This window comes from Carcharodon carcharias, chromosome 5, assembly GCF_017639515.1.
Source record: "Carcharodon carcharias isolate sCarCar2 chromosome 5, sCarCar2.pri, whole genome shotgun sequence".
Classification (NCBI taxonomy): Eukaryota; Metazoa; Chordata; class Chondrichthyes; order Lamniformes; family Lamnidae; genus Carcharodon; species Carcharodon carcharias.
Window position 1 is genome coordinate 51,053,656 of NC_054471.1, and position 13,631 is coordinate 51,067,286.

General features: G+C 43.9%; 1 protein-coding gene across 1 annotated transcript in view; it reads left to right on the plus strand.

The window, feature by feature from the left end:
* The window catches only part of rtn4ip1 (reticulon 4 interacting protein 1), a 51,705-nt gene that overhangs the window by 8,792 nt on the left and 29,282 nt on the right, over positions 1-13,631 (plus strand). Inside the window, exons 4-6 of the mRNA XM_041188925.1 lie at positions 7,538-7,662; positions 8,998-9,046; positions 11,731-11,867. Coding sequence (XP_041044859.1) covers positions 7,538-7,662; positions 8,998-9,046; positions 11,731-11,867 — 311 coding nt within the window. The remainder of the gene's footprint in view (positions 1-7,537; positions 7,663-8,997; positions 9,047-11,730; positions 11,868-13,631) is intronic.

Consider the following 13,631-nt stretch of genomic DNA (forward strand, 5'->3'; position numbering starts at 1 on the left):
ATTAACTTTGCTTCCAATCTCCACCCCTCCATCATTTTCACATGGTCCATCTCTGACACTACTCTTCCCTTCCTTGACCTCTCTGTCTCAATTTCTGGTGATAGACTGTCCACCAATATCCATTACAAGCCTACCGACTCCCACAGCTACCTCGACTACAGCTCCTCACACCCCGCTTCCAGTAAGGACTCCATCCCATTCCCTCTGTTCCTTCGCCTCCGTTGCATCTGCTCTGATGATGCCACTTTCAAAAACAGTTACTCTGACATGTCCTCCTTCTTCCTTAACCGAGGTTTTCCACCCACGGTGATTTACAGGGCCCTCAACCATGTCCGGCCCATCTCCCGCACATCTGCCCTCACGCTTTCTCCTCCCTCCCAGAAACATGGTAGGTTCCCACTTGTCCTCACTTATCACCCCACCAGCCTCCGCGTTCAAAGGATAATCCTCCGCCATTTCTGCCAACTCCAGCATGTTGCCACCACCAAACACATCTTCCCTTCACCCACCCTGGCGGCATTCCATAGGGATCATTCCCTCCGTGACACCCTGGTCCATTCCTCCATCACCCCCTACTCCTCAACCCCCTCCCACGGCACCCTCCCATGCGACCGTAGTAGATGTAACACCTGCCCCTTCACTTCCTCTCTCCTCACCGTCAAAGGGCCCAACCAGTCCTTTCAAGTGAAGCAGCGTTTCACTTGCACTCCCTCAACTTAGTCTACTGCATTCGTTGTTCCCAATGCGGTTTCCTCTACATTGGAGAGACCAAACGCAGACTGGGTGACCACTTTGCAGAACATCTTCGGTCTGTCCACAAGCATTACCCAGACCTCCCTGTCGCTTGCCATTTCAACACTCCACCCTGCTCTCTTGCCCACATGTCTGTCCTTGGTCTGCTGCAATGTTCCAGTGAAGCTCAACGCAAACTGGAGGAACAGCACCTCATCTTCCGACTAGGCACTTTACAGCCTTCCGGATTGAATATTGAGTTCAACAATTTTAGATCCTGAACTCCCTCCTCCATCCCCACCCCCTTCCTGTTTCTTCCCCCTCCTTTTTATTTTTTCCAATAATTTATATAGATTTTTCTTTTCCCACCTATTTCCATTATTTTTAAATGTATTTCCACCCATTGTTTATTTCTACCTTTTCGTATTCCCCCACCCCCACTAGAGCTATTTGTACCTTATCTGTCCTGTCTTCTACTCTTAATTAGCACACTCCTTTAGATAATATCACCACCTTCAACACCTCTTTGTTCTTTTGTCTGACAGATTTTGGTTATCTCCACCTATCACTGGCTGCTTGTCCCAACAACCCCCCCCCCCCCACCTAAACCAGCTTATATTTCACCCCTTTCCTATTTTTACTTAGTTCTGTTGAAGGGTCATGAGGACTTGAAACGTCAACTGTGCTCTTCTCCACCGGTGCTGCCAGACCTGCTGAGTTTCTCCAGGTATTTCTGTTTCCGTTTTTGTTTTGGATTTCCAGCATCCGCAGTTTTTTGCTTTTATCTCTGTTGGTTCTGTTCCTTTGGCATAAGACAACTTCAGATGAAATCACATAATGTCATCTCAGCAAGTGTGAAGTCATCCATTTTGGACCTAAGAAAGATAAATCAGAGTAATTTTCTCAACATTGAGAAATTAACTATTGTCATGGAACGAAGCGATTTGGGAGTCCGAGCACACACACCATTTAAAACTGGGTATAAAAAAAAACAGAGAGACTAATTGAATGTTGGCCTTTGTCTCAAGGGGACTGGAATACAAAGGGGAAGGAATGATGCATTAGTTGTATACAGTCTCAGTCAGACCCCATCTTAAGTACTGCAGTCAGTTTTGGCACCATATTTCCTGGAACATGTATTGGCCTTGGAGGGGAAGGTGGAGGTTGGAGGTAGTGGGTGCAAATTCACCAGAATTATACAAGGGTTTAGAGGATTAAATTATGAGGATGCTTTGCAGAAGCTTGACATGGATTCCATTAAGTGTAGAAGGCTGAGGGATGATCTAACTGAGACATTTAGGTCGACTTGATAGATACAGAGAAGCTATTCCCTCTGGTGGGGGAATTAAGAATGAGGGCATATAATCTTAAAATGAGAGCTAGGTCATTCAAGGAGGAAAACAGTAAGCACTTTAGCACACAAAGAGGAATGGAAATCTTTAATTGTGACTCCTCAAGGCAATTAGTGCTGGGTCAATTTAAGTTTTCAGGACTGAGATCGTTAGATGGTTATTCAGTTAGGACACCGAGGGATATGGGGCAAAGGTCAGTAAATCGAGTTGTGGTGCAGACCAGCCTTGATGTAATTGATTGGAGAAGCAGGCTCAAGGGGCTGATATGCCCACCCGTGTTCCTAAAGCTCATACACGTCTGTTAGGAATTAAAGACAGTTTAAGTATGTCATACTGTTGTTTGTGAGTGTTAGGAATGAATTTTAGCTTTAATGTTTAAGTTTGGTTTGTATTTCTGTATCTGTGTGTTATGAAAGGTCAAATGGAGTTTTAGTTTCACTTTAAAAAAGGTGCTTGCATTTCTAATTAGGTTTTTTTACGACTATTGCAGCTAAGGTAAACAAACAGAAGTAAAAGAATTGGGCTGTTGCCTAGCAACAGGGGTCCAGAGAGGCAGGTCCCTCCCACAGAAATAGCAGTTTTGTTCTGGAGTCTGTTGGAGTTCAGTTGGTTTGAAGACAGCTGTGAAGCAGAAGCAACCTAGAAGGGGCAGGTCGCCAGTCCCAAGCTAAAGTTGGTTGAAAGTGGCTGCCAGGAGAGACTGGAGCAAAGGGGACAGATAGCAAGTCCCAAGCTAAAGAAAGACCCCAAAATCCAGGGGGGTGGAAGAGGGGAAAGTCCAAAGAAGACCTGCTAGTGAAAGGAAGGAGAGGAACCTGGAAAAGGTACTGTTAAGTGAGGTTAAGACTGAGGGCAGAGAGAAAGGCTCCAAGTTTCAGATTTAGAGAGACAAAAGCTGCAGAAAGCAGATTTAAAGTGAGAATAGCTTGCAAGAGGCAAGAAGGTCCAAAGAGACAACTGAAGCTCTGTAATTCTTTGCTATGGGCATGTGAATCAGTGGTACTGTTGACGGCTGAGTCGGTGAAAGAGAGTGCATGGAAGACAGCTTGAATGCATGTGGTGATCTAGGGGAGAGGAACATCGGAAGGAGAGTTCGAAACCCCGGAGGTGAACCCATGTGGAAGGCATCTGAAAGAAAGCGTCGGTTTGGGAGAAGATTCCAAAGTGAGGTCTTGGAGACTGGAAATTGGAAATCCTCGTGTGAAAGACGGAGTGCAGTGAGACCGGTTAGCTCATGGTATGACAAGCGTCTGGGGGGAGTTGATGAGAGATCCATAGCATCTGAGGCAGCATCTGTCACTTGGCTTCAGAGTGTGGCTTGTCTGATTGCAGGGTGCCTTAGATTTACATGCATTGTGTACTTTCTGTGGTCATTAGAGTATATGATAGCCTTTGAAGCTTGTGTTATCCTTATATACCTGTATATATCTGTAAAGTATAGTTGTGGGTGAAGGAATATCGTAATATAGTCATAGTTTTCTTGTTTAATATATGTTTTATTCTTTTGTTCAACGTTCATCAGCTGACTCCTGTGACTCTGTTCAGTAGCTATTCTCCACATATCTAAACAAAGTTAGGATCTGTCAAGTTGGGTTCCACCCTGGCATCAGACTTGTCCGGAGATAGTCTCAGCTGGGAACGTAGCAATGCCACTGACCTGTGGTGATGCTTACCGGTCTGAAAATTGAACAAACTTTAATTGTTGATTGATGCTGTCAGACCTGCTGAGCTTTTCCAACAATTTTTGTTTTTGTTTCAGATTTCCAGTATCTGCAGTATTTTGCTTTTAAACTTGTTTTATTGTCCCTCTAAACGTTTCCCCTCTTCTCCTGAAGGCACTCGCTATTGCTGGACTATAGCTTGACGGGCACTGTTTGCAATCTGGCATCTCACTTGGATGGTCTGGGAGGAGACAATGAATATTAGCATTTACAAAGATGAAAGCAGTAATGAGGGACTATAACCATTAGTAGACATTGAACAGGCTGGGGCTCTTTACTCTAGAAAATAGAAAACTGAGGTATAACTTGATAGAAGTCCTTAAGGTTCTGAAAGAGTTCGATAGACGTGGAGACGATGTTTCCACTTGTGGTGGAGTCCAAGTGCAGGGGCCATAAATATAAAGTAGTGACTAATAAATTCAATAGAGAATTCTGGAGAAACCACTTTACCCAGGGAGTGATTAGGATGCAGAACTCACCACCACTAGAAATAGTGGGGGAAACTGGACAAACATATGAGGTAGAAAGGAATGAAAGGTTATGTTGATGGGGTTAGATGGAGAGGGGACTTGTGTGGAGCATCGTCACTGACATGAACCATTTGGGCTGAATAGCCTGTTTCTGAGCTATACATTTTATGTAAGCACTTCAACCTTTGGGGCAAAGAGAGGAGTCACAGCTGAGCCTGAGGTTTCCCTCACTGACCACATGCCTTCATATATATTCTAGCAGGGGCTCCTTAACAGTAATGGGAGGTCAACAGGATCACTACCCTTCCTCAAACTGGGTACCCAGTCTTAGAAATACCTGGAAAAACTCAGCAAGTCTGGCAGCATCGGCGGAGAAGAGCACAGTTGATGTTTCAAGTCCTCATAACCCTTCAACAGAACTAAGTAAAAATAGGAAAGGGTTGAAATATAAGCTGGCTTAAGTGGGGGGTGGGGGGGGGGGGTGCGGTTTGATGGGACAAGCAGCCAGTGATAGGTGGAGATAACCAAAATCTGTCACAGACAAAAGAACAAAGAGGTGTTGAAGGTGATGATATTATCTAAAGGAATGTGCTAATTAAGAGTAGAAGACAGGACAGATAAGGTACAGATTGCTCTAGTGGGGGTGGGGGAATACTAAAAGGTAGAAATAAACAATGGGTGGAAATACATTTAAAAATAATGGAAATAGTTGGGAAAAGAAAAATCTATATAAATTATTGGAATAAACAAAAAGGAGGGGGAAGAAACGGGAAGGGGTTGGGGATGGAGGAGAGAGTTCAAGATCTAAAACTGTTGAACTCAATATTCAGTCCGGAAGGCTGTAAAGTGCCTAAACGGAAGATGAGGTGCTATTCCTCCAGTTTGCGTTGAGCTTCACTGGAACAATGCAGCAAGCCAAGGACAGACATGTGGGAAGCAGCATTTCACTTGCATTTCCCTCAACTTAGTCTATCCACTCCTCCATCAACCCCTACTCCTCAAACCCCTCCCACAGCACCTCCTCATGCAAACGCCGAAGATGCAACAATTGCCCCTTCACTTCCTCTCTCCTCACCGTCTAAGGGTCCAAACACACCTTTCAAGTGAAGCAGCATTTCACTTGCACTTCCCTCAACTTAGTCTACCCCACATGTCTGTCCTTGGCTTGCTGCATTGTTCCAGTGAAGCTCAACGCAATCTGGAGGAACAGCACCTCATCTTCCGACTAGGCACCTTACAGCCTTCCGGACTGAATATTGAGTGCAACAATTTTAGATCTTGAGCTCTCTCCTCCATCCCCACCCCCTTCCCGTTTCTTCCCCCTCCTTTTTGGTTTTTCCAATAATTTATATAGGTTTTTCTTTTCCCACCTATTTCCATTATTTTTAAATGTATTTCCACCCGTTGTTTAGTTCTACCTTTTAGTATTCCCCCACCCCGACTAGAGCTATCCGTACCTTATCTGTCCTGTCTTCTACTCTTAATTAGCACATTCCTTTAGATAATATCACCACGTTCAACACCTCTTTGTTCTTTTGTCTGTGACAACTTTTGGTTATCTCCACCTATCACTGGCTGCTTGTCCCAACAAACCACCCTGCCTCCTCCCCACCCAACCCTTAAACCAGCTTATATTTCACCCCTTTCCTATTTTTACTTAATTCTGTTGAAGGACTCGAAACGTCAACTGTGCTCTTCTCCGCCGATGCTGCCAGACCTGCTGAGTTTTACCAGGTATTTCTGTTTCTGTTTTTGTTTTGGATTTCCAGCATCCGCAGTTTTTGTTTTTATCCAGTCTTAGTTTCGGTGAGTGAAATTGGGAAACAGTGCCCTCTAGTGAAATATTAGTAGGATATTTTAGACACATGGGAGACGGTCATTTCAGATGAGGATTTGGATTAATGATTTCCAAATTAGAGCTGTTATCATTCTAACAATATTGTTAGTAAGGTATTCTCCATGGGATTACAATTGTTATTCCTTTTTTCTTTTTATAAATGGATCTGTGCCCTAGACACTGTCTGATAGAAACTGTATGGTCAAAACACAATCCAGTTAATAAAGCCAACCTTTCAAATCTGCTGTTACATTATATTAAAAGAGTTGCATTAATCTCTCATTTATAAAAATGTTATGTTTTGTCAAAGTAGAATTTTGCTGTGTTGATGATGGTGACATTAGAGTACATTGATGTTATGGTAGAATATGCCAAAGTTGGGTTGACTTAGAGTTAAATTGATGACTTGCTTTATACAGAACTTCTCATCTCTGCAGCAGCTGGCCTACTGGGGAAGGTCAAGGGTTAAGCTGTTTTCTGTCCCTTTTATATTGGTCCATTGTTCTCCCCGGACCCCCTCCTTCAGATTAGCCATGGTCTAATTGAATGGAGGAACGGGCGCTAAGGGCTGGGTGGCCTGCTCTTGTTCCATAAAAGCAAAAAACTGCGGATGCTGGAAATCCAAAACAAAAACAAAAATACCTGGAAAAACTCAGCAGGTCTGGCAGCATCTGCGGAGAGGAGCACAGTTAACGTTTCGAGTCCGAATGACCTTTCAACAGAGCTAAGTAAAACTAGAAGAGAGGTGAAATATAAGCTGGTTTAAAGGGGGTTGGTGTGCTCCTCTCTGCAGATGCTTCCAGACCTGCTGAGTTTTTCCAAGTACTTTTGTTTTTGCTCCTGTTCCATGTTCTGCAGGAGAATAGGAGCCAGCACAGGGTGTTTTTCATGCAGCTTGTAATGTTACAGTTGGCAGTGACAAGGGGTATTATCTCTGCTGAAGGCACTGACTTGTTTGCAAACCCCTTAACTCTAACCACCATCCAGTACTTATCTTTGTGAGTCCAGACAGTGAGTCTTGTGAGGTTGTGAGAACTGCAGGGGTCCAGAGCTAAGGACTGACCTTGTTCCCTTCCACTATCCCCATACCTACACTTGCCTTGATGAGGTTATTAAATAATGATCAGGAGTGGTAACCCTGGCTGATTTCCTCTTTCCACTTTTCACTCACAGCCACTGGAGGATAATTATGCTAATTTTAGTATCCCCACTGCCAGCTATTTCATTGCAGACCAGGCATCGAAAATGGACCGGGTTCCATAACACACTTACACACTGAACCATTGGTGCAGTTTCCAGGCGATGGTTGCAGGGGGGTAATCGAGCAGAGGGGAGGCTTGTTTTATCTTGCGAGGACTAAAAGGAAAAAAAATAGTTGCTTCGTTTTAGCTCATTGTACTAACCAGTGGTTTTATTTCATATTAGGTGGCCCACAAGCCTAAAGCTCTCAGTCACAGCCAAGCTGCGGCCTTGCCTTATGTGGCTCTGACTACGTGGTCAGCCCTAGTGAACAATGGAGGACTGAAAAAAGACAACTGCAAAGGAAAACGGTAATGTAGCTGCTGTTTGCCGAACCTGTCAAATGGCATATTTCCTAATGTCTTCAGTACCTGTAGTGAAAGGAAAATGACAATTACAGCTCAGAAGCAGGCCTTTTAGCCCAACGTGCTGGAACTTCTACTCCACATGAGACTCCTCCTGCCCCTCTTCACCTAAACCCTGTCAACATATCCTTCTCTTCCTTATATGCTTATCTAGCTTCCTTCTGAATGCACCAAATTGACTGTAAGCAATAGGACTTTGAATTTTAGAATTTGGGTCATTTTTGTGTTTATTTTACTTTTACTTTAACTTTTTGTTTTCACTTAATTTGTCTTCCCCCTCCCATTCAAGGGCCAGACTCTAGCCAGGTGACTCGCTTTCAAAGCTCTGTCTCCCATGCAGCTTGGGAAGGCTGCAAAGGGAATGTGGGATGGTGGGAGAGTCATTCTTGTACGACTGTTGGGTGCCTCAACTCCAGTCATAGAACCTTGCAACGCCTAAGGAGGCTTAATGGCCCATTGTGTCTACAATGGCTCTTTGAAAGAGTTGTCCGATTAGTCCCACTTCCCTGCTCTTTACAAGTCAGGAGCGAACATAAAAAATAGGAGCAGGAATAGACCACACCACCCATCGGGCCTGCTCTGCCATTTAGTACGATCATGGCTGATCTTGGGCTTCAACTCCATTTCCCACCCACTCCCTCAATCCCTTAATTCCCTAAGAGACCAAAAACCTGTCTATCCCAGCCATAAATGTACTAAATGTTGGAATATCCACAACCCTCTGTGGTAGAGAATTCCAGTCCTTTGAGTGAAGAAATATCTCCTCATCCCAGTTCTAAATGATCGGCCCCTTATCCTGAGGTGGTGTTGCCATGTTTCAGATCCCCTGACAATGGAAACAATCTCTCAGCGTCCACCCTATCAAGCCCTTCAGAATCTTGTAGGTTGCAGTGCTAAATTCTAAAACTTATCCCCCTAATGTAGGCTCAGGAGCTGTTGCTACTCACCCAGATGTGTGAGATCGTCACATCAACAGCTTCACAAGGGAAGCATTTAGTGTCTGCCAAGATTGTCAGAATTCAGAACTGTAATTATAATTATTATATATTATCATTTCAGATAGATGGTGATGGTATTTTGCAGTGCTGTGTTTCCTCTATAACAAGGACATTCAATAACTGAACAAAAGAACCCATTTCACTAAAATAACCACTAACGTTTTCCTGAACTCCAGTATTTTTTTTTTGTTAGGGCACTAATATCCAAGCACTTAAGTTTTTGGAATTGTAGTTTATTGGTTTTCATAATGCTGGATTTTTTGTTTTCACTTGTTGGTTGTAGGGTTCTGATCTTCGGGGGTTCCGGAGGAATTGGCACCTTTGCTATTCAGGTAAAAGGAATATGTGTTTGTTATTAAATGATGTAGTGCTCCTCTGAAGTGCCACGTTTTGACACAATAAAACGACGATGTTGTTACAACCGGCCCCCGGGTGAGGTCCCCCAATTTGTTAACTTCCTGGGCAGAATTTTGCCCTTGATGGGCGGGCGGGCGGGCAGCCGATCGCCGCCGCCGAAATGGGCCCCGCCGCCATTTTAAGTGGGCAGGCCAATTAAGGCCCACCCAGCGGGCCGCCCGACGGGAAGTGCTATGCGCTTCCATTGCGGGCGGGGGAGGGGGGCTTTCCCCAACTGCCAGAGTGGGCTCTTTCGCGTATGCGCACGAAGGAGCGCATATCTCCCTGAGACTAAGTGGTGCCCCAGGGAGATCGCTGAAAGGCACTGAAACACTAAAAATAGAACAATAAAAAATTCATTAACATGCCCCGCCACTGGATGAGGTTTGTAAAAAAAAAAAAATCACTTATCTGCCTGCCCGTTGGGCCTGTGCGCCGAGCCGAAGTTTGCACGGGCCCCTCAAAATCCTGGTCGATTGAAGAGTTAATGGCCTTAACGAGGCCTTTAATTAATGGCAGGCGTGCCCGCCGACCGAAATATCGTGATGCCGCGCGCTGATGTCGGGACGCTCGGGCAACGTCAGCGCGCGACATTTTAAGCGCTGGCGTGCAGACTCCGCCACCTGCACGCCAGCCAGAAGATTCAGCCCCCTAAATGGGACCCCAATTTTGTTACGCTGCCAGGTGAGGAGGAATGAGCTGGCTCCCCTCCTTTATTCAACCCCCTCGGTTGGTTGCAACAAGGTTAATTTAAAAGGGATCCCTTCCCCTGTGGATACTGTGTCCCAGTCCAAATGTATTTATTTTTAGAAGGACCCAATTTAACCAGGCTTACATGAGTCAAAAAAAAGAGTAGGTTTATTAGTTACTAAATCCCGAGGGGAAAAAGTAATAAAAATGCAACACACATTTAAAAGGGATCCCTTCCCCTGTGGATACTGTGTCCCAGTCCAAATGTATTTATTTTTAGAAGGACCCAATTTAACCAGGCTTACATGAGTCAAAAAAAAGAGTAGGTTTATTAGTTACTAAATCCCGAGGGGAAAAAGTAATAAAAATGCAACACACATACACAGATCACAGATGAGAAGTTAAAGTCCAAATAAAAGTTTTTAAAAAAACCAATCAATCTTCGGTTTGTTCGCGAGGCGTAGATGGCGGTATGTTGTGGCCGTTAAGTTGGGTGATTCCGGTAGAGCTGACTTTGACAGTTTTGCAGTTAGTTTGGAGGCACTTGGTTCTGCAGGGTGGCTGAAAGGCTGTCCAAATTTCCTTTAGATTTTGGCTTCTGCTGAGCTTAGCTTCCAGCAACAGACAGACAGAGACTGAGAGAGAGATCCTTTTGCCTGCAAGATGACTCTTATTCTCCTGCTTGCTGGTGTGTGGCTGTGTGTGGCAGCACCTTTGCTTTTTAACTGATTTTTCCCTGTGTGTTCTGGAAGGAATAAGACTATGACTGGCACCGAGCCCATGTTCCTTCATCCCAGACCATTTACACATTCTGAGATATAAATCAATAGGAGATGAACTTCAGATGTCTGAGTCATCCAACTTAATTGCCTCAACAAATGCAATCAGACTTTTGTCTCCACAACCACAGGAGGTTAAAAACAAAAAACTGCGGATGCTGAAAATCCAAAACAAAAACAGAATTACCTGGAAAAACTCAGCAAGTCTGGCAGCATCGGCGGAGAAGAAAAGAGTTGACGTTTCGAGTCCTCATGATCCTTCAACAGAACTGTTCTGTTCATCATGGTCATGAGGACACGAACGTCAACTCTTTTCTTCTCCGCCGATGCTGCGAGACCTGCTGAGTTTTTCCAGGTAATTCTGTTTTTGCACAGGAGGTTAAAGTTCAGTCTTTTGCATCTTTTCTTATCTTCCTTTCAAATCTCAGTTTGAAGACGTCCATGACTCCTTTCAGATGTGACATCCCATGTTCTCTCAGTACTAGTCGGTCAACTATAGTCCACAATGGAATTTTCCGGGGCGTGGTCACTGCACAGTGTCAGCCATCTTTTGCTCAGTGTCTTTACTTGTATTTCTTTTTTAAAAAAGATCACAGGTCTTCCTTAGAAAGTTCAAAATGCCTGTAGGTCGTTGGTACCATTAGCCCTCTGTTGTAACAATGTAAGTTCAAGCTTTGTTGCAAAACAATTAAGATTTTTAAAAATTGGTAAATTACAGTTTCTGTTTTATCAAACAAATCTGTTTTGTCTCTGGATCAGATCTAAAGTCTGTTCCGTTCCTCCCACTCTTGCCTCACTCCCAATCCCTGAAGTTAAGCTGATGAAAGTTATAGAGTCTAAATCCAAATTGGAGTATGGGGTGTTTACCTGCCTAACAACTTCTAATCAGGTATAAACCACCCAAAGAAAAGGCACTGTGTGTACTTTAATGTTGCATAAACATATAATTATTTTTAAAGAGGGTATTTGCTGAGGAACCTGCTTCCTCAGTTTTTCATACCAATTTGTGTTTTCTTTTTGGCTCCAGTTTCCTCTCCCTCACTGCAAATGGAGCTAATTTTGATAGGCATCGCAACTCTAACTCTGTCTTTGTAGCGTTGGCTGTATTAGGTTAAATATTTTCTACTGACCTCTGGGTTTTCCGTCCTTAGCTTTTGAAAGCCTGGGGAGCCCATGTGACCACGACCTGTTCCGAGAATGCTTTCTCATTCTTAAAAGATTTGGGTGTGGATCACGTCATCAATTATAAAGCTCAGAGCTTGGAGAAACAGCTTAAGGATCTGGAAACGTAAGTGTTTTTTTTTGCTGTGAAAGAGATTGTGGTACACCTTTGCGTGCTCAGAGTGTTGTCCAGTGCTAGCTTGAATTGGAGAATTGGGTGCAAATCCTGATTTAGTTGTTAATGACGTGTGTAAATTGGCCTGCCGAGCTCTAAATTGATTCTTTAATCCATGATCTCATCAGGCACCATCCTGTACCAGGAGCAGAGTCTCCCAAAGCTGACCCTGATGTGGTCAAATCATTAGTTTGTGCAGAATGAAGTTGCAGGAAGTGAGTGCACAGACCGGAATGAGTGCGTTGGATTAATGTTGCTGCATCATTGCCCTCTTTTGAAATACAGAGCCAAGTAATGAATGAGGAATGGTAGAGGACTGAGGGATGTGACATTGCCTTCTTTGTGCAGTGCTCATGCTAGCAGTGCTCTGCTACTAATTTAGTTTTAGTTCAGGTGTTTTTTTTTTTAAAGCTTGTTCATCCAATGCAAATTAATCAAAACAAAAAGCTGTCTGGTGACATAGCTATTTCTCATCCCCTCAGAACCAGTGATAGTCATACTGTCAAAGTCAGGATGATTTTTGGATTGAGAGACTCATCTGGAGCAACTGTGGTTGGGCCCATGTATCCACCCCACCCTCCCCACCCCGCCCTACTGAGTGTGACCCCAAGCTTGCGAAGGAGACTTCTATTGTGAACGTCTGGCCCTAAGATGCTGAAGAACTCTTCCCACTTGCCATCACTGATACATCTTTTGTGGCTGATTCCACCCATGCTAGCTGAGATGCATAACTGCTTGTGTTCTGGAAGGACAGGAGGGGTGAGAGCAGAGGGAAATTACTGAAAGTGGATTCACTTACAAGTCGGTGTATTTGCCCCAGTGCAGGAATGGCCCTGGTGTGTAATCTGACTCATTCCATTCGGAATTTATTAACGTCCATTAAAAGGCTACCTGATCATTTATATCCTTTTACCACTGAAAGGATACAAAAGGGCCTCGTGCAACTGCCTATACAGCATAAAATAAAAACAAAAAAACTGCGGATGCTGGAAATCCAAAACAAAAACAGAATTACCTGGAAAAACTCAGCAGGTCTGGCAGCATCGGCGGAGAAGAAAAGAGTTGACGTTTCGAGTCCTCATGACCCTTCGGTCATGAGGACTCGAAACGTCAACTCTTTTCTTCTCCGCCGATGCTGCCAGACCTGCTGAGTTTTTCCAGGTAATTCTGTTTTTGTTTTGCCTATACAGCATCTTGGCCGTACATCATCTTTACTGGTATTAGTGCAGGCTGCAAATTTTGAAGATCTAGTTTTGTTTGGTGGCAGATAGAATAGTAAATCATAACAATATCCTTCACTTCTCATCTCCCCTCTCTCATGTCATGAGTTAACTAGTGGCAGAGCAACGCGTGCTGCTGTTTCACAAATTTTATAAAATCTACATGTTGCTAATGTGATTATCAGCCAAGTTTTATAAAGAGACAGGAATTGTATAGAATGCTGAAGTACTACAGGAAAAGGGGTCTGAAATTACAGTCATATTTATTTGAAGTACTTTTAAAAAAAATTTTTAAAGACAAATTGCCAAACACTCAGTGGTAGAATGCAGGTTTAATATAGATGTATAGTTCTTCACGCAAAGATTGATGGATGTTTTGAATAAAGTTTACAGCAGAGGCACAGACCTGAGGGTTGTTCAAAATGCAGTTGGATGGTGGGCTTTTGTGGGGGGGGAGGGGGAGGTAGAGAGAGAGAGAGAAGCTTTGAAGAGGTAA